General features: G+C 38.4%; 1 protein-coding gene across 1 annotated transcript in view; it reads left to right on the top strand.

Annotated features, from left to right (window-relative positions):
- Positions 1-22,512, top strand: part of Ranbp21 (exportin-5-like protein Ranbp21) — a 68,138-nt gene that overhangs the window by 25,647 nt on the left and 19,979 nt on the right. Inside the window, exons 4-7 of the mRNA XM_028307374.1 lie at positions 10,540-10,746; positions 21,544-21,644; positions 21,688-21,773; positions 21,823-21,928. Of these exons, the coding sequence (XP_028163175.1) occupies positions 10,540-10,746; positions 21,544-21,644; positions 21,688-21,773; positions 21,823-21,928 (500 nt within the window). The remainder of the gene's footprint in view (positions 1-10,539; positions 10,747-21,543; positions 21,645-21,687; positions 21,774-21,822; positions 21,929-22,512) is intronic.

Genomic DNA, 22,512 nt, shown 5'->3' with positions numbered 1-22,512 from the left:
ATGGTTTGTTGCTAACGGTTCATGGTGTTTAACGGGCGGTGGGTGGAGCGGGATGCGGCGATTTCAAACAAGACTCATGAAGCTAATGATCAGGAAAGGGCAGCAGAGCTGGAGATGGTAATGAGGCAGCGGCAGAGTCAGCGCGGGCCGCTAATGAGGCCTCGCCCGCCCCGGCTGCGCCTGCGCCGCACGTGTGCCGGAACTCGAGCCAGAAACATTTACGTGTTTGTAAGCGTGTTTTTCCTTTAGTCAGCAAAACTGATTTAATCTTACTCTACACAACTTTCCCTCTCATCCAAGAGCGTCAGCTACCTAACTACTACTCAGCTAGAAATTACATAAAATCTGGACTATAGGATGTTCACTAGGGTGGTCCTTATTCCTACGAAAAAAAATTTTTTTCTTATATTTTGCGGGGCACCACGTAATTTGAATATATACCATATGAAAGTCTTTCATTATTTTTTTTTTAATTTTTAAGAGACATTTAGGGGTCGCTACCAAGGTTTGAATTTTAAGTAAAAACAAAATCTGTATTTGTTAGATTCATTTATTTTTAAAGCCAAAGCCAAATAAAAATATTACAAAATTATTGTTGTTGCTATGAACTAAGATATTATGTACAATGTACATATTTTAATCAATTATTTTTAAGATATAAGAGTTTACTTGTTAGTATCTCGACGCGTCGGTACCATGGTCGGTACAGAAAAGGGGTTTAGGGGAGAAGGGGACAAGAAGCGATTGTCTATTCTATCTATGCGATGTTCATTTGCACCTAAAATGTGATATAAACACTTAAATAAAACATTTATGAAACCATGATTTATGATCTTGAAAGCTTTTTGTAAATATTTTGACAGCTGGTAGCGACCTCTAAATCTTTACCAAAAAAAAAACAAAAAAAGCTAATTTCATATTTAGAGGTATATAATCGAATGAGAAAGTGCCCCGGGGATAATTCAAAAGTCGAAAAATAAGGACCACCCTAATGTTCACGTGTTATGTTTGTATTGTATATTATTTATTTATTGCTTTAAATGTAGATAATATGTTATGTATTTTTAAATTAATAGCGCTGATACGTGTTTTAGCGCTATTATTTCTGCGTCTTTAATGGTAAAATCAAAACTGAACTAAGTAATAGCTAATAAGAGCCGCCCAATAAAATTCACTAAGCGAACATCTCATCTAATTAGCGTCGGCTTCTCTGTAAGGAGAGCCCGGAGCCCCACAAAAAGGGCGCAACGTGTCGCGCCAACAAACCGTCCGCACGGCCCACGTGCGCGCCAGCCCGCGGCGCATCACGCCTCGCTATCTCGCTGCCTGCTAATGAGATCACCTTCAGTACTCAACCGCGTATGTCACTAAATCATCGAGACATCCGCACAGAGCTTTTAATTATCCGCTCTATCCGTCTTGTTCCAGTGATAGGTTGAGGAGGTGTCGGTACTTATTAATATGCGCATACTGAGTAACTTTTTAATTGTCAATCGAGCTATAAAGCTACGCAATTATAGACTTAGGCGGAGTTGCATCACTTAATTGTAATCGTAACTATAACGATAACCGGTGTTTTTTGTATGGAGTTTGACGTATATTATAGTTAAAGTAAGACGGTTTAAAAGTTATTTAAAAAATCTATATTTTTTGTAATCCTGCTAATTAAATTATTAAATGTGAAAGTTTGTGAGGATGGATGGATGTTTGTTACTCATTCACTAAAAGAATACTGAACTGATTTTGATGAAATGTTGGTTTAGACCACAGATCACAGAAACTAAAGTGAAAAGAGGGCGGGGCCGAGTCGCAGCAATATGCCCAAAAACAGAACACATTGCTCGTGACAGCAATGATGACACCAGCGACGCGACGTCATATTTACATTGCTTGCGACTATGTATCATATCAGTCGTACGTCGTAGTCAACGTATTTTAGTTAGTACTAAAGATATTCGAACGTTCAATACTGATACTGCAGTGGATAATGAGCAACATTCAAACTAACTGAATGCATTCAATCGCACGTCACTGCGTATGTGGTGGTGCTGTACGTACATTACTTGCAACCTGAAAATGAAAATTATTTATTTGCAGAATGTGGTACATTAGATGTTACTAACATAAGATAGAGCAGAACACCCCTCCTGGCATGCGAACGAATAGTAGCTCTGAATGCGATGTGTGCATAACACACACTCTTCGCGACGTATTGTTTTTATTTTGATTACTTTGTAATGCGACACTGAATTTCGAATTGTGGAAAACCTTGGGAGAGGCCTTTGTCCAGCAGTGGATGTCATTGGGTTGTAACGGACGAACGAACGAACTGAGTTTCGAACTCAGCGCAGTAGTTGGCATCTCTCTATAATATCTTTATGGTTTAGATATTACATAGCATAATTATTTACATATATGTATAATCCTAGTATTTTAAAGAGGGACACGCGCGTGAAAATAAAGTAAGGTTACAAACAAAACTTGGTTCCCAAAGCACATTATTATGATGATGTAATGTTTTAAATTCTGGTTACAAATATAAAATGTTGATGAAAGGATGTGCAAAAGTGATGCTGCAAGCAGCTCTGGCGGTTCCATTAGCAGCGGCAGCAAAGGAAGCGCACGCGCAGGACGCCGCCGTCGCGCGCATTCCACATTTTTTGCTTTCTTTCGGACCGAGCTATCTTTGCATGTGCTGAACTTGTCCATATTCATTTCACCTTAAAATGCAAAGATTTTAAGTTGTACACTAGCTGAAAAAGTTGTCTTATCAATATAGGTAAATCGCAATATTAATTTCTGAACCTATCCTGTGAATATTTAAAAATTCAATCCAGCGTCTTGGCCCGTGGACCAGGCTACTCGTAAAAGTGAGCCAAGTCACTGGAAGATTCATTTATTGAAAATGCTAAAAGTACTGTAATTGATCCCTTGGTGATTTATTTATTTATTCATGAATAGAACGGTAGTACCAATTACACTATTCAAACAAGACGTAACAAAGTTCAGAATAATAGTGATAATTTTATTGTAATAATAATTTATAACCTTACCTCCTTCCTTAATTACTTGGTTTGGTAGAGAGTTTGTTTATACTTAACTTCGACAGCCAGCGCAAAGTACGTACTGCACCTACAAACGTATGTGTAGTGTTAATAATTGTGAAAAATCTAAAATTGTGACGCAACGAATACTAATAATGCGAATATTAAATCTACTATTCGGCGAATACGAATACGAATGTCTCTACATTATCATGAAATACTCCTAAAAACTCTTTTTATTGTGGTTAATGTTTTAGTTTAGTGGGTATTCGTAGTTATTATTTCACTGAATACGAATAGGTATTCGGTAAATTTCTACTATTCGGCGAATACGTATTACGTATATTCGTATTCGTATACGTTGCATCACTAATCTAAAACGTTAAAATAACGGTATCGTTATAGCCAATGAGCTGCTGTCATAGTTTCACACTAGAAAACGTTAGAATAGAGGGACGCGCGCGGAGTCGAAGCTTTTGGTGCTAAGTGATAAATTTGTATTTAAAATGAGGCAATTTAATGTGAAAGTTAGTAACCAGTGTTTTATTTATGAGAATAGATCTACCGGCCTCTAATAGTAGGTACAGTAGAACGCCGATTATCCGAATTAATTGGGACCGGGGTCGATTCGGATAATCGAAAATTCGGATAATCGGACATAGACTGGTAATAGAGAAAAACGAACTGTTATACATAGAACAAACTTTAATTAGTTTAACAAACAGATATATTGCTACTTGGCGTTATTGTAGAACTGCTACAATAACGCTCAGTTGAAATATATCCGAATTCCAACAAAAAAAATCAATAATTACTTGGTTTTAATTTTTTATATTACGCTTAGGACCGATTCGGATAATTGGCGATTCGGTTAATCGGCGTTCGGATAATCGGCGTTCTACTGTACTTTTATGTGTAAAACACCTTAACATTCGGAAATAGGTGTCAATTTTCAACGCGACGAGAATAGTCGTAGTCTGGAACCGCAGCGCGCAGGAGTCAATTAACTGCTTAGTATTCTCGAGAGATGGCACAACCGCTCCCCAGGGACCAGCATCCTGCAGCTTGTTTACTGCGCCCGGCCCGCGCCCCAATCAGTTAGGAACCCAGCACGAACGTTCTCACCGTCCTGGCTCCCGCTCGATCGCTAACAGATTCTGTCTCCGCGTCACGTTTGCTCCGAGCGTGACATATGTAACCGATACTAATTATAATATTTATGACGCCATTAACGCTCCATTAGCATAAATGGCTGTCGCGACAAATTTCATGGTCTCGTTTCAGTTTATTTTGTTAAGCTCTATCGGTGTAAAACTGTGGAATGTGTCCAAAAGCGTCGCCGTGTGATGTCCTGCGCATTACGCGGTGCAGCGCGGCGACACTCGCGTGTTTACAAACAGCGCCGCTAATGGCGCTATGTATAGCTTGCTCGCTCTCCACAAACGCTATTGTTTATTTAAATCCACCGCCGCACTCAAATCCGAAGCTTGATTAATTGCCGCTATACGATCTGTGGTGTGGTAAAAATACTCCGGCGACACAATGATTCAGGCCGAGAGCATTTTACTGCCGGATAATGGGCGCGCGTTAATTCGGCCGCGTCCTCTTGTGTCGAATAGTTTTATTACTGTTATATTATTGCTATTGTTTCCTCGTGTACGAAAATAGGCAACTTTACGGCTTTGTTAATGGACTGACAGGCGCGTAGATACTCTCGAAAGTATTTTGTTTTGCGAGAATATAATATTGTCAGTAAGCACGTACCTACTTCTCACGTGCTTACTGACGATATTACAACATTTTTATCGTTTATAAATATAGAACAAGTGACTCGCGTGTACTTCAGGGTAACTTTACAAATTTCGGACCCCATTTAATTTTCATCTATACCTAATTAAGTACCTCTATACATTTCACGTCATAATAACTAACGCAATTTATTCGGTGCTTTAAGCTGTGTGTCGATTGACAGATCAGTCGGTAACGATTTTGCCTTTATACGAGTATACAATGATATTCGGTGGAATACTTACCTACTTCTAGAACGAGCAATAAATTAACACGGGACATTTTTAAATGAGTTCCATTACGTCTCACAGCTTGACGTTTCGGCTGTTAAACTTTTTATTAGTTTACTATTCATATTCATTCTTTTCTACAAGACACGTGCATTGTAAATTCGTACTAAATGTAGTTGTCACGTGACGTAGCCCTGCATGACATTCCACCAGCTCGCACTAAGCGTTTCGATAACTCTTATAATGCGAACGGCAAGGGACTGAAATTCGCTGCCTGCTGCTGCTGTCTTTCCCGATCACTATAATCCGGGCCTATTCAAGGCGAGAGTTTATATACATGAGTTAAATTACTATAACTCTCAAACTAATTGATGCTATAGTTTTCCTTGAAAGTTCATGAAAAGCAGTATCATTAGGATTTTTACCAGATTTTTCAAGCCAACAGTTTAGTTTTTAGAGGGAGGGACGCCCTACTCGAACAAAAATTGGCACTTAAAACTTTAATAATTTGCAAACAGATCCCTAAATGGAAAAATAATCTTAGATACCCCTAAGCCATTTTAAAAGACCTATCCAACGATACCTCACACGATGGGGTAGTAGATGAAAAAAAAATCATCCCCGCTTTACCTGTGGGAGCTACCCTAAAAAAATTGTTTTTTCAAAATTTTATTCTACCGTTATTTCGGCGTGGTTAATATACATACTTCCACAAAATTACAGCTCTCTAGTGCCAATAGTTTCCAAGCAAAACCCATTGAAGTAATATTACTACGTAGTACATTATAACTCAATGGCAAAACCTCGGACAGACAGATAGACAGACATATCGAAACTATAAGGGTTCCTTGTCAGGACTACGGAACCCTTAAAACGTGTCCCAATGATAAAAAGTCTTGAACAAAGATACTTAGCACAGAATAATAATATATTTGTAGTCAAATATGGCAAACTTTTCATTAAAAGTATCAGATGTCGTCTAACAACATGAATGTTGTCAAGGCTTACAACTAAAATAGTTCCCTATGTAATATAATATAAATATAATAATAATAAGTAAGTGGTGTTAATACCAACAAAAAGTTAACTACAATAAATTAAATATTGTTCTGGAAATGACGTGCTCACCGCTAATTAATTAACTTTGGAATGATCGACGCCCGAAAATAACGCAAGTCTGCAATAAAAACAACACAATAACAATAAAACCACAGTGTGAAGTGAAACAAGTTGGTAAGTATGGAATTTATATTTAAGTTCTCATTATCTAGGAGCCGACATTAATTAACGGAGTTATTACATCGTTTGCAATTTTAATTTGCTATGTTGAGCTACGGCTCGCTCCTTAGCACAAATAACAAATTCGCGTATAATATATTATCTTACAGTAACAGATCTTAAACAAATATTGCAGGAGCTGCAGAGCGACGCCTTGGCCCGGCTGTGAGTGCAGGCAACACATCAGCTCCAAAGTTTGACTGAGAGTCCATATTGTACATAAATGTATTAAATCATTACGACAGTACAAACAATAAACATATATTTTGTTTTATTTTCTTTTTTATTATTGCAACCACATAAGATGCATCTGCAGATTTTTTTTTAAAATGTAATGTAACAATATTAACACTCAGATCCAAAATCTCAATTATTTTAGTACCATTATTTGCTTTATTACTTGTTACTTTGCTACATCTCACCTAATTGATGATACATTACAATTAGAATTACGCAGAATTACAATTGTTCGAATTCCTGCTTAATGTATCAGTACAGTAGATAAAATTAATTTCCTTGTCTTGGATCTCTTCCAAATCGCATTTCAGTAGTGTAATTTTGATTACACAAAAATGTACGATAAAATACTGAAACTGACAGCGACATAGTCGTCCGCTGCGGACTGATGAGTGCAGTGCTGGCCGCGACCCGCGACCCGCGACCCGCGACCCGCGGCCCGGCTGCGGCGCTCTGCAGCGAGGAGCCTGCTCCGGCTCCGAGTGCGCAGTGCGACTGTTGTGCGAGCAGTGTAGGTGCACATCTGACACCGGAATTTAAGCATTTCATAATATCTGACTGTAACAATGCAAGTTTTTGCATCTACCTCCGAGCACATCATTCACATTGCGCATATTTTATCACTAGTACGTTAATAACTCGTTTTGATGTTAGCTAAACGAGTCGAGACGTGCGTGCTAACATGTGCACGAAATACCCGACATAATTTTCGTTGTGTTCATACATACATAATAATACATCCTATGTGTTTACAATTTCTTAATAGCGAGGCCCGCCAGCACAGAGCTCCTCATTTAAAATAGAATACATATTTGAAGACGAACCAAGTTGAGTGAGCTACCAAGGCCACTCGAAATATGAATGCCAGCGAGCGTGAGCGATGCATCTGCGCCGGCGCGGCCGCGCGTCCGCGCCACCTGGCGCATGCAGCCTAAACCTACCACTACGGCCCTAAATACCTATCTATTATGTACAATGAATGTTACTCTACATTACTCGGTACATACTAGAAATACTTTATTTATACTGAGCGAGCGTATCTATTTACATACATTATTACTGTAAACATTATCTAAAGCTATGTAGGTACCTCAGGCTTAATTAATGAGCTTTTTCACGCATAAGCAAGCAAGTTACAACTGATAACAATGTTCTTCGACTATCTAGGTGTAAATACCACAGTGACACCATCTACGATATCGTTCCGTCAGATTGATCTATGTAGCTTAACTTCGTTTAATAATTATGTGCAGTTAACAATAATTCTCTATTGATAACCTCGTCTGTGGTGTCGCGGTGCCTCGTGGCGCGCCGGCTATGTGTCACAATTTACGCGAACAAGACTAAGTGCTGAGTTGCAAATGCATTAGTAGATATTGCTGATTGGCAAGAAGCTATTAAAGGGAAACGCGCTTTCATCTGCCTTCGTGTCGCGTTCGAGCGAAGATATAGACTTCGACCTAAGCCCTTCTGTTTGGCTCAAAGTTTGACAGGAAGAAAATGCCAAATGGCATTCAGTTCGCCTTTTGATCTCTGATATAGTACAGGTTTTTGCAACATTTTTTATCGATGCTCTGCTCCTATTGGTCATGGCGTGATGTTAGCTATGCTTTCCTCGATAAATGGACTATCCGACCCAAAAAGATAGTAGGTACTTCCTGAGATAAGCGCGTTCAACTCAACATCGTTTTTTTACTAAATTATTATATATTTTTGATGATGTACATTATTATGACTATAATGATAAATGAAGTATCTGGCAATACTGTTTTTTTTACCATCTCTTTTCAATGTCAATAGAAATATTGAGTGCCTTATAGCAAAACCCACGTTTAAACAAATGTTCAACTGAAGCTGATATAGATCGGCAAGACACGCTACATTATGCATGCGACAGCGCAAAAACCGTGACACATTTGTCGCGCGTGGCGAGAGCATGACGCGGTGACGCGACGCTCACCTGCTCCGCGCTTCTGACCACGCTCGCGATGTCATTATGAGGCGCATACAAAGATAGGGCCCATTAAAGTACTTAATAATATTGGGCAGCAGACATTTTAAAGAGTAAGACTACTAATTTCTTATTGATGACCGAAAGCCCATTACTTGCACAAATAGGTACAATGCTTACATTGTTTTTTATTTTAATTTACAAAACAATACAATTAAAAAAGAAAAAATAATAACATGCATGTAATTACATCAGGCTACGCGTGGTGTGTACGATTTATTTGTTTATCTAACTACAAAATTCTCTTTATATGCCAATATATTTTTCTAAATCATAAATATTTACAATAACATGATTTTAATTAAACTTACTATACATCACTCTACCAACCTAGGTAATATAGAATGACAAAAGTATAAAATTGCCGAGATTTCAATATTAATACAATAGCTATGTCCAGTAGTATTATTTTAAACTTCATTTCAAGGACTTATACAGTGTGAGTCTTGATAAAGTGCACGAAAATGGGTGAAACTAGAACCATTTTTATCGAAGGAAAAAAATACCAACCGAATTGAGAACCTCCACCTTTTATTGAAGTCGGTTAAAAATGACAATAAAAATACTGTTTTTTTATGAATTTTGTTTTCTAGAGAAAACGTTATAGTTTTTGAACTAAGAGGTATATGCTGATGAAAAAAAACCAGCAATAATGCTAAATAACAGGTGATACTAATAAAATGATATTTTTGAGAAAAATCATTATATTAGTTTGTTTTTTTTTATTATTTGATAAATTTCTTCAAATAATGCCCCGTTATAGGTAGTTTTTATTACTTTGTGTTATTCTCTATCGTATTACCTTAATAAAACAAAAAAAAACATGTCTCTATCCCTGTCACAACATTTGCTATGATTGTTTGAACAAAGGCTTACCACCACATTATTGTCCGCCTCAGGTAGAGAAATTTTTAATTTTAATTAAAATGCTTTTATTACTTCGAAATCTTTTGTTTTCATTTGAAATCTAACTTATTCTTATCAAAATTACAAATCTAGAGCCACTTTCAGCTTCGTTGTTAACGAAGCGCTGAATGGCGCGCTCGGAGCGGCTTAATTCAAACGCTCATTGCAAACGATGTGACAGGGATAGAGATATGAGATTTTTTGTTTTACCAAGGTAATACAATCGAGATTAATACAAAGAAATAAACACCACATGTAATATGGACACTATTTGGAGAAATTTATGAAATAACCGAAAAAATACTAATTAAACTACAGATTTTTCTCAAAAAGTTTTTTTTTTATTATTTCTTGCCATTTCCTGGTTATTTTATGTATTTTATTAGTATCGCCTGTTATTTAGCATTATTATTGTTTTTATTCTATCAGATTATACCTCTTAGTTAAAAGTTTTAACGTTTTCATAACAATAAAAAATTGAAAGAAAAAAATCTATAAAAAAATATCTCTTTCATTTTTTCCTTTGATAAAAATAGGTCTAGTTTCACCTATATTCATGCGTGCACTTTTCAACTGTATGCTTATTTCATTTTTTTACTAGAATTAAATCTTTAGATAAAAACAGCTCGTCCGTTTGAAAAATACTGTTCATCAGCAATTGGTGTATTGTATTACATATTGTAGGTATCGTAAATATTATTGTCGTATTATTAAGCATTATTTTTGACTTCAAATCACATTTTGGGCAAGCAAACAACATTGAAATGATGTCAATGTTATTTTTTTTGTTTTATACATTTATACAACTTACATACAGTATTTTAAGATAATACAACTGATGTGTAATTTTAGTTACCTAGCTACCAACAAATAATTTTCATTTGCTTTATGATAATTATCAAAAGCCCCAGCTCTCGATGCCGCGCGAGAGTGCCCTGGTCGCGGTCACCTACTGTAATGTAACTAATGTACACGCAAAACTAGATTCATCTAAAAGGTACCTACGTAACTATGACCCTAAGATTTACAATGTCTTTCTTTACAGCCGTCGTTACCTCTGAGCCGAGCGGGCGGAGCGCAGGAGCCTACGTGGCCGGCGGCGCGGGCGGGCCGGCGGGCGGGCCGGCGGGCCGGGCGGCGCTCACAGGCACCGCGCCCGCGCCGCCGGCCGGGGGCCCTGCGCTTCTGCCGTCCATTTGGAGGCCAACGTCGGTGCCAGCTTTGCTGGTTTCACGACCGGTGTGTTGCGCTCGTCGGACCCCGTTTCGCTCGGCTCAGAACCAGTAGAGGTCTTTGGACGTGTCTTGCACCTGCGCTTCCAGACCTGTGCGGATAAAAAGCCTTTGTTAGTATTTTCAAAAAAAGCACACATTATTTTTTTGTTTATTCACGTGTTTATAATAATAAACTCATAGAAAACACCCAGACCAAAAAAAAACAGAAATTCATGCACACAAATGTTTGTATTGTGCGGGTATTGAATCCGCGACCTCTGGCATAGTAGTCGTGAACCGTTCTTCCTACTAATCCTACTAATATTATAAATGCAAAAGTTTGTGTGGTTGTCTGGAAGTCTGGATGTTTGTTACTCTTTCGCGCCAAAACTACTGAACGGATTTTCATGAAAATTTACAGTATTATTGTTTTTAACCCAGAATAACATATAGGCTATAATTTATGACGATATGTGACAAACTAAATTTCACGCGGGTGAAGCCGTGGGCAAAATCTAGTTAGATAATAAAATCTTAAAATAAAATACCTATTATTTTGAACTTAAACCCTTTGTAAACCGTTTACAACCAATGTTTCAGTGAACGGGCATTAATCACGTCAGATCGCGTGGTTAGAATAGATTATCCTGTTAAAATAATGAAACGGAAAGAACCACAAAAGCTTTTTGTCGAAACGGTTTTATTTTTCGACGTTTCCGGTGCGACAATAGATAGCAGTCTTTTCTACCACTGTAGTAGTAGAGTAGGCTCGCTTGCCTCACATATAGGCGAGTGTGCTGCGCGGCGGCTGATTGTTACAAATGATGCCTGTCCACGCGCGATACCATCGGCCGTCGGCGGCGCGTCGTGATCCAGCGACCAATGACCACTATTTTCATTGTTGTATAACTAGCGACCCGCCCCGGCTTCGAACGGTTGCATTGGAATTTCCCGGCTTTTCTTTCTATAATATGCATCTTTTATACCTATAAACCTTCCACTTGAGCCACTCTATTTATTTAAAAAAAACCGCATCAAAATCCGTTGCGTACCTAATTCTAAAGATTTAAGGAATTAATAGGGACAGACAGCGGAAAGCTACTTTGTTTTATATGTATACTACGAGTATGTAGTGATTTGATAGTGATTACTAGGTCATAATAACCCAAGAATCAGTTCGTTATTTTATTTTTGTTGTAAGCTTACGGTACGGACAATTTGATTACTCGTATGTTGTTTTATTTTATTTGTGAGTTTCGTAAGCAATGCAGTGTGAGTCTATTTTGATCGAAGGAAAAATATACAAAAGAGATATTTTTTATAGTTTTTTTTCTTCCTACTTATTGTAAAGAAAACTTTATAACTTTTAAACTAATAGGTACATCCTGCCAAAATAAAAAAAGTAATAATGCTAAATAACAGGCGGTACTAAGTAATAAAATACATTAAATACCCAAAAACTGGCAAAAAGTAATTAAAAAAGTGTTTTTTGATAAATTTCTCCAAATAATGCCCATATTACATGTTACAGGTAGGTTTTTATTTCTTTGCGTTACTCTCCATTGTATTACCGTGGTAAAACCAAAAATCTCATGTCTCTATCCCTATCACAACGTTATAGATAGATCATTCCATCACATCCTTTGAATAGAAAAGGAGTAATTGTCAAAACCCTTCTTAAAGGCGGCATTTTTTTCAATCAATCAATCAATAAAACATTTATTGTGTCAGTTATTACAATAACACATACCTTAAAAGTTTACATAAGTCCGCTATAACCTGCCGATTAGGCGTGCAATATTTTATTCGTATGAATACAGTTACGTAGTTGTAACATATTATAACTACATAACAAACAATAAACACATAACAAACTTTAGAACAAGTAACAATCTTACATTTGTACCTACTTGTAACTTAAGGTAGGCTAGTAGACTAATTAAATAATATAACATCAATAACTAACTATATCTCGTAAATATTCATTTAAGGAGTAATAACATTTTTTGACTAAAATTTCACACAGTTCTCTGTCTTGAAGTTTTTATGGCGGCGCGAGTGGTAACCGTACGAGGTCGCAAAGTTGAAATTCGGAAAGAGCACATCAAGATCTGTATAAATACCCATTTTCAAAACTCCCGGAAAACTTTCCTGGTTAATTTGTACTAAATGACTGGACTACATTTATTTTGGCCACGAGAAAACTATACTGTGTAAGCAATCTAGCGCTGAATATTTTAATAGTTTGGTTAAATGACAGAAATGTTTTGTTGACGGTACAGCGAATTGTAGTTTTAATTCTTTCCAAAATAGAGCAAGAATTTTGCTATAATGTTTAGTATAATTTGATGTAGGTAGGTACATATTACTAGTATTACAGTGCAATGCGGCCTCGGCACTAATGTTTGGACTGCCCTGTGACGTAAACTTGATATATTTTCAATTCCGCATCACTATTTTTAGTACATTTTTCTTCATAACAAATTTAACCTAATGTAAATCTACATTATATGCATAAAAGCGAAAGGTCACTGACAGACTGACTCACTGACTCATCACGAAATCTCAGAAACTACAAGTGCTAGAAATCTCAAATTTTACATGGGGGTTCCTTTTAAAACGTATAGGTGCTCATTAAGACGGGATTTTGCAAAATTCAACCTGTAAGTAAGGGGGTAAAACGGGATCCACGCGCACGAAGTCGCGGGCGGCCGCTAAAAAAAAAGTAGATAATAAATAAACTATTAAATAAATACTTCTTCTACATCTTCTCAGCACCAGCCCATATGTTGTCCCGAAGTGGTGGTAGGGCAAGCTATATTTGGGACGTGTATAAGTTCCCTAGAAATGATATAATTAGTAAGCACTTGCAGGCCACAAAAAGTGAACCGTGCTTGAGACTCTGGTGACGTGGTTGTTTTTAAACCTATTTCAAGCATAATACTACACAAAGCCAATACTATAGGCACAGTGTGTCCGGGCAAATCGTGATCAAACTTTAAGGGCGTGATCTGTGGACCTCTCACCTTCCTTTAAAAACAAGCGACAGCATGGGCACCTTGACAGCAAATATTTTATATCATACGATAGCATTATCTATTAGTAGAAATAGAAAACAGACACAAGAGAGTAAGAATGGATTTAAGTAAAAAAACATGAGTTTTTTCAGCGGCTTCACCGCAGCATCGGTCTGTCACACTGTCACACATTACATTGCTCTGAAACATGAAAGTACAACGTCTCCAAATGAATCGGACATCGTCTCGTGTCAGGGCAATATCACGGTGCCAGCGGCGTTGATAGCGGGCGGAGCGCGGTAATTGAGCCGGGCGGGGCGGCGCGCGCACGGTCGCCGCGTATTGGCCGCCGCTCGCCCGCGGGGCTCTCCGCACCCGTCCGTCCATCTGCACGAGGACTCGCGTAATCATTCATTATTTTACTAACGACGCGCGATGCCCTTAAATTGACAACAATCTACTCGGACAATGTACCTACCAACTTTGTGCTACTCATATTATGCGACTATCTGCTCCCGTTAAGAATCTCTCGCCAGTTCGCGACCACCGCTTTATATTACTGCTTAGATATTATACCTTCAATGAGGTCTAATTAATCGCGATTCTCTCGTCAGTCAAACGTGTTTGGGGCAAAAACTGTATTTTAGAAGCACGTTAACCCGGCGCGTTCACGGGCGGCTGGCTCCCGCGCTTCATTATATCACATAACACCATTCTTGCCATTACTACCAAATAACCGACTTGATTTTTTACATTCTTCCGTGTTGAGATCATTTTAAAACATCTCGATGCTGTTTTTACAACTTTGATAAATGAACTCCGTGTTTATCGCGTTTTTGTGTATCATTCACTACATTACAATCTTAAATATCTGAAGACAAGCATTATCTAAAGTTGGATTAAATACTTATTTATCAAAATGTTGGGCTTGCTCTGTTTGCTATTCGTCTTTGCTGATACTTTATTTTTTGTCAAATATTTAAGGATAATACTATTATTTTAACCCGATGACGCAGCTCGAAAGCAAAATACATCGTTTTCGAAACGCGTGCGTAGCGCGATAGTCACGAAGGGGTGCGTCGTCGGCTGCGGTATTTGTCAATAACGCACCCCCTCCGAGAATGTGCGTCGGGGACACCCGCCCTCACGTGCGCGCCCTCCTCCCGCGGGGGCTGCTGACCGCCCGCGCGACAGGACAATAGCAGCAGCGCTCTACCTACGGCACTCACATACACTCGTGACTCAAAAAAAAGATGGCGCTAGCTGTCTTAGTGCGCATCTTCACCGTAATAAACAAGTGTTTAAATATAGATTAAACTGCATATTAACAATAACAAACAGTGATTTATATCAATCTCACCAAGAATTCGTACGGGAAGTGTTATCTCGTGAAAAAACTGGACAGTTTAAAAGTTATTGACTACTGTGAATTGTGCATACTCACCGGAATTTGACGATAAAAAACTGATGTGATACAAAACAAACAAAGTGAACTGTGATTGACAAGAACTATTTGATTAATAAACTGTGTTTTTGCACCTGGTGACTGTGTTTATAAACCATAAACTGCTTTTGTTCTCACTTATTAAGATAATCAAAAACTTGAATAGTAAGTGAAGGTAAACATAGATCAGCTGACTGTCAAATCAACAGGTAGCTAACGATCAATAATATGTTTGCTACTCGCCCATAGATGGCGCTGTATACATAGCCATTCTGCGTAATACGTCTATACACTGATATTGACCATCACCTAGGAAGTGCATCTCCTCGCCAACAGAGGGCGCTATACAAACCACTATATGAACTATACGGTAGATCATTAATTCTGCTCATCACCAACAGATGTCAGTACAAGCATAAATAACAATAAAGATAATAAAAATATTGCAATTCAAAATGGCAATATACTGTAAAGTCTGTAGAAAAATAATAACTCACAGAAGAAACTTAACATGCTCAGTTTGCAAAGAAACATACCATATCAAGTGTTCCAATGTAGCGGAAAAAATATTCTACCTAATGACACCTGATAAAAGAACCAAATGGAAATGTAATAAATGTGTGCATTGCCCATCCACAAAACCATCCAGTAGCACACCACATGCTACACCGCTAAATAAAGCCACACCAACGTTTGAGACCTCTGATATCAACGATACAATCATCTGCAATGTTTCAACAAATAACTCATTTGAGTCGTTAGATACCATTGACAACACGAGTTCACACACTGACAACAGCCAATACCTCAATAGAAGCTGTCCAAATCTGAAACATTGTATGGAAGACGTTGAAATGCTAAAGAATAAAAACAATAGCCTAGAAACCAAATTGCAGATAACGGAAAATGAAATTGAACGACTTTTATCTGAAAATTGTATGCTTAAAAACCAATTAGATAAATGCAAGACTCAAATACAGACTCTTGAACAGATGTGCAAATCGACAGGAAACAACGTATCATTGTGTAAGGAGAGATCATCATTGGGACTCAATAATATCTCCACAAATAGCATTACCAAGCGACAAAGACGAATCACACCTAAACAAGTAATAAGAAGACTGCAGCCAGCGCCATCTAGTCTAAACGACGCGAAACAAGACAGTGGACAGATAAATACTACATTGCAGAAAACTGTACTATCAGACACTAACGACAATAGATGTAATGAGTTAACTACTAACAAAACACATAAGATTATCGTTGTCGGCGATGAACAAGCACTTGGCTTATCAAAACATATAATTAAAACTAGGTGTAATAAATGGAATGACAAATATGAGACATTCGCCTTAATTAAGCCAAATGCTCCTTCATCTGAAGTTTTGAGTTATTGTGAAACCATTGGGGGTATTAATGGGAATGACTATATTATTATTTGTACTGGAAACAATGACTCTAACGCNTCATCATCATCATCATCATCATTTCAGCCACAGGACGTCCACTGCTGAACATAGGCCTCCCCCAATGCTTTCCATGTTGATCGATTGGTAGCGGCCTGCGTCCAGCGCTTCCCTGCTACCTTTACGATGTCGTCGGTCCACCTTGTAGGTGGACGCCCCACGCTGCGTTTTCCGGTACGCGGCCTCCATTCCAGAACCTTTCTGCCCCATCGGCCGTCAGTTCTGCGTACTATGTGCCCTGCCCATTGCCACTTCAGCTTGCTAATCCGTCGGGCTATGTCAGCGACTTTGGTTCGTTTATGGATCTCCTCATTTCTGATTCGATCTCGCAAAGAAACACCAAGCATAGCCCTCTCCATAGCACGCTGTGCAACTTTGAGCTTCTGTATAAGGCCTATAGTGAGAGGCCCACTGTTGTAAACCAATTAAAAATACTATTTAGCGCCACCTATTTCGGGTGAGCAATTACACAAATATCAATACCGTCTCCCGGAGTTTTCTTCCCAACTAAAAGTTGTTTTCTGGATTTTCTAGTCCATTGGTTCCCAAACTAATTTGAGACGCGCCCCCTTTCGACCATACAAAAACTCCGCGCCCCCCCTCCTCCTCCAGTCAAGATTATTTATTGGTCGTGTCGAGCAGTCTGGAATGCATTCTCTCTGCGGTCGCAGGTTTTTTATACTTAAGTACACAGATGGCCCACGCCCCCACTTTGGGAACCAATGCTCTAGTCTTTTTACAGTGGCAAGATCAGATATTTGTATACTGTAAGGAGTTACTGAACAAATATGATCGAATCTATTGTAAAAATCGTGCAATCCTTAAACATCATATTTGTAAGCGCTTTTTATTCACGGCTTGGTCTGTATATTTACTACGATTTTCTAGTAATTCTTAACTAAGCAATAATAATGCCTTTTACTTAAATTGCCACTTCGCAACTTGGTATGATCGTACAAAATGTATGTAAATAAAGTTAGTGCTAGCTCGCACACTTTACACCCCAGTTAAGCTGCAAGATAGATGGTGCTATAGCGCTAGAGCAAACTACGTCGTAATTGTATCCTGATAGATGTGACGTTCATTTGTTACTGCGCAAGCTCTAGTGACTGCATAAACTGATGTCATAAGAAGATTGTTCCTCATAAGAGTTTTTAAGACGTTAAAGAAAATGAAGTACCTTGGCGCAATGTCATTTTTCAGCGGAAACAAGGAGTAGCTATACTGAAATTGCATTTCGGTATTTTCGTGAAAAAAATATGAAAAATCTGAGACGATTAAATTGAAATCTTTTCTCATCCATTCCTCATTTCTCAAAATATTTTTTAACATAACGTAACGTAGTGTAACGTACCTTTACCTTTTTAGAATTTCATAAGCGAATTGAGTAAATCCGTGTGCGATTTAATATGTTTCCAGTAATAACTACCAAAACGATTCTGCCTTAGCCCTGAGCTTAACAAGAACCTTTAACTTCGCACCTCCCAAGTTTTTACCACCAAAGTTCGAAGGATGTAACGTGAGAAGCTGCGATTTGTTAACTTAACACCCCCCGAAACAAAGGGCTATTAAACTCGCTGAAACAATGTACTAAATCGACTTATTATTTGCTATACTATTCTCTGAAGCAGTGGTTCCCAAAGTTGTCTGGGCTACGACTCACCTAATACAAGTTCCCAAACTCGGAACCCACCTATAGGAAATTTCGCCCGCTGCCCAGCGGTTGGATGGGTAGGGTGGTGTGTCGTTCTACAGGCAGGGCCCACTCAATGGTCGCTTGCGACCCACTGGGTCGCGACTCATAGTTTGGGAAACCCTGCTCTGAAGAGTTAATGCGGCCATTTTTCATATTTATGCGTGTTTTTTAAGCGTTGAGTTTCATGATTTCATCCCTGCGAGGAATAAAATATGGCCTCTGATAAAGTTTTTATCGTATTTTGTTTACTTTATAGCAGTATAAAGGCTTGTTTAGCATCTGTGCTTTATGGTTAAGACCTCAACCCTTCGCCCCAAAATGATAATCGAGTTTGTCTAGTCTAAACGACGCGAAACAAGACAGTGGACAGATAAATACTACATTGCAGAAAACTGTACTATCAGACACTAACGACAATAGATGTAATGAGTTAACTACTAACAAAACACATAAGATTATCGTTGTCGGCGATGAACAAGCACTTGGCTTATCAAAACATATAATTAAAACTAGGTGTAATAAATGGAATGACAAATATGAGACATTCGCCTTAATTAAGCCAAATGCTCCTTCATCTGAAGTTTTGAGTTATTGTGAAACCATTGGGGGTATTAATGGGAATGACTATATTATTATTTGTACTGGAAACAATGACTCTAACGCTCAAGCACTCTTTAGTAATTTATGTATAGCTTTAAACTCCATTAAGAACACAAATGTTTTACTGTTACCTATAAACAAAAATTGTAATTTAAATGAGAAACTCCTAAACAAACAACTAAAGTTACTCTCAAACGTCCATAGCAATTGTACATTTATGAATACAGCTAGTTTAATCGAACAAAGGCAATTTACATTTTTGGCATGTAGGAAAATAAATGCCTTCATAGATTATGCAGCCTACAAAGCCCAGTTCCTGTCATATGAAAGCATTAAAAATCATTTAAAAAGAGCGAATGGTACGAATAACTCTAGCAACTGTATAAAAACAAAGGGATTGCAGATTAATAAGGGAACTATTCCATATTATTTTCCAATCGTAATTAAAGCAAATACCGATAAAGTTAATTCCTCTGCTTCCCCTGATAAAACTAAAAGTAACAGTTTTTTTCGTGGATAACTGTAAAAAAATACAAAACATAGACTTCACGATATTCCATCAAAACTGTGCAGGACTATTAAACAAACAAGATACTCTGCATGTTGTTTTGCAGGAATTTTGTGAAAGGAGTATTCCCATCAGTGTTGTGTGTATTACTGAGTCTTTCTTAAAACTGGAAGATATAGGCAATATAAAAATAAATAACTTTAAAGTAATATCATCTTATTGTAGGCCACGTGAGAGAAGAGGAGGTGTATGCATATTGGTCAGAGAGGGGATACCAACTATAAACATCAATCTAAATGACTATGTCAGCTACAAAAGCTTTGAATGTGCGGGTATCGAAATAGAAAACAATAACCTCATAATAATATGTCTTTACCGTACACCGAACTCTGACATAGATACTTTTTTCATAAAATTAGAATCTCTATTAATAAAACTATGCAATAAACGTGCTAAAAGAATCGTCTTGTGTGGTGACATTAACATTGACCTAATAAAAAAATCTCACTATAGTATTAGATTATCAAATTTGATCAACTATTTTAATCTAAAATTCCACATTACATCACCGACACGACAAACATCCTGTATTGACCACTTTGTTAGTAATATACCATCAGCAATTGGTAAGGTACATAACTTAGCAATTTCTGACCACACAGGACAAACTCTACAAATAAAGCTTAAGCTAAACAAAGTAATAAGCCAATGGTTTGAAGAAAGAAGAGAAATAAGCTTCGATAATATTAAAAAATTTAAATGTTCTATATCGAGGCTAACCTTTTCTGACATTTTTTTAAGCAATGACACAAATATAGCCTTTTCACTATTACACGATAACTTGAAAATGATGTTTGATCTCTGCTTTCCAAAAATAGTAATTAAAGTAAATATTAAAAGAAACAGCGTACACTGGATTACAAAAGGTATTAAGAAATCATGTAGAGAAAAAAGAAAACTCTATCTTAAATATCAATATAGCAAATCAAAGGAAAGCAAAGAGAAATCCAAAATAAAATATAAAAAATACTCTAAAATTCTTAAAAATTGCATTTTAGACACACAAAGAAGAGGAAATATTAAGAAAATACTTAATTCTAAAAATAAATGTAGAGCCACTTGGAACATAATAAATTCCCGACTGCAGAACATCCAAAGACATGAAATTGATAAAATTAGGTTTGACTCTGATTTAACTGATAATCCTAATGACATCTCGAATCTATTTAATAATTATTTTATTGACATAACTAATAATGACTCTAATAAAAATTCAATTTTAATACCAGACACACCTATTGACATGAGTAATACTTCATTCTTTTTCTATCCCACTACACCAGAGGAAATATGCAAAATAATACTGACTCTTAAAAACACAAATTCCGTAGGGTATGACGAAATACCCACAAAGATACTTAAATCTGTAGCTGAATATATTGCGCCCGCAATCAGTCATGTCATTAATCTGTCTCTCAGTCAGGGCATTTTTCCTGACAAACTAAAATATTCCATAGTTAAACCAATTTATAAAAAAGGTGATAAAACCGACCTCAATAATTATAGGCCCATCACACTCATTCCCATACTAGNTGACAGACGGACAGACGGACAGACGGACAGACGGACAGACGGACAGACGGACATGACGAAACTATAAGGGTTCCGTTTTTGCCATTTTGGCTACGGAACCCTAAAAAAGGTGATAAAACCGACCTCAATAATTATAGGCCCATCACACTCATTCCCATACTAGCCAAAGTTGTAGAAAAAGCTGTATATACTCGGCTTAACCATTTCTGTGAGAAATATAAAGTAATAACGGAACAACAATATGGTTTTAGGAAAAAAAGAAACACTACATCTGCGAACTTCAAATTGGTTAAAACAATAATGGAATGCTTGAACAATGGAATACCCATTGTTGCTCTCTACCTTGACATGAGNAAGGTATGTCGTATTTATCATTGGCCATAGGTTACGCGTACAAGATCTTCGCGGCTCTAGTGTAAGAGATCGCGCCGTCAAGAACGTGCGCCGACACGCCGCCGGGTTGCTGGTCAAGCTGGGCTCTAAGGTATGTCGTATTTATCATTGGCCATAGGTTGCGCGTACAAGATCTACCGCGGCTCTAGTGTGCGAGGTCGCGCCTTCAAGAACGTGCGCCGACACGCCGCCGGGTTGCTGGTCAAGCTGGGGTCGAAGGTATGCCGCAGTCATCATTTCAGCCATAGGTTTATGTGTAAAGATCTTTGCGGCTCTAGTGCACGAGGCCGCGCCGTCAAGAACGTGCGCCGACACGCCGCCGGGTTGCTGGTCAAGCTGGGCTCTAAGGTATGCCGCAATCATCATTTCAGCCATAGGTTTATAGTCATTATTTTAGTCATAGGTTACGTGTACAAGATCTTCGTGGCGCTGGTGTACGAGACCGCGCCGTCAAGAACGTGCGCCGACACGCCGCCGGGTTGCTGGTCAAGCTGGGCTCTAAGGTATGCCGCAGTCATCATTTCAGCCATAGGTTTATGTGTAAAGATCTTTGCGGCGCTGGTGTATGAGGGCGCGCCGTCAAGAGCGTGCGGAGACACGCCGCTGACCTCCTTGTCAAGCTGGGGTTTAAGGTATGCCGCAGTCATCATTTCAGCCATTTCGCGGCACTAGTGTATAAGGCCGCGCCGTCAAGAACGTGCGGAGACACGCCGGGTTGCTTATAAAGCTGGGGTCTAAGGTATGTCACAATCATAATTTTAGTCATAGGTTATTTGGACAAGTTCTTCGCGGCGCTGGTGTACGAGGGCGCGCCGCCGGGTTGCTGGTCAAGCTGGGCTCTAAGGTATGCCGCAGTCATCATTTCAGCCATAGGTTTATAGTCATCATTTTAGTCATAGGTTACGTGTACAAGATCTTCGCGGCGCTAGTGCACGAGGCCGCGCCGTCAAGAACGTGCGCCGACACGCCGCCGGGTTGCTGGTCAAGCTGGGGTCTAAGGTATGCCGCGTTCATCACTTCAGCCATAGGTTTATGTGTAAAGATCTTTGCGGCGCTGGTGTAAGAGGGCGCGCCGCCCGCCGTCCGC

The sequence above is a fragment of the Ostrinia furnacalis genome, unplaced genomic scaffold (genome assembly GCF_004193835.3).
Source record: "Ostrinia furnacalis isolate ACB-3 unplaced genomic scaffold, ASM419383v2 OfSCF2163, whole genome shotgun sequence".
Classification (NCBI taxonomy): Eukaryota; Metazoa; Arthropoda; class Insecta; order Lepidoptera; family Crambidae; genus Ostrinia; species Ostrinia furnacalis.
This window is presented reverse-complemented; position numbering and strand designations above follow the sequence as displayed.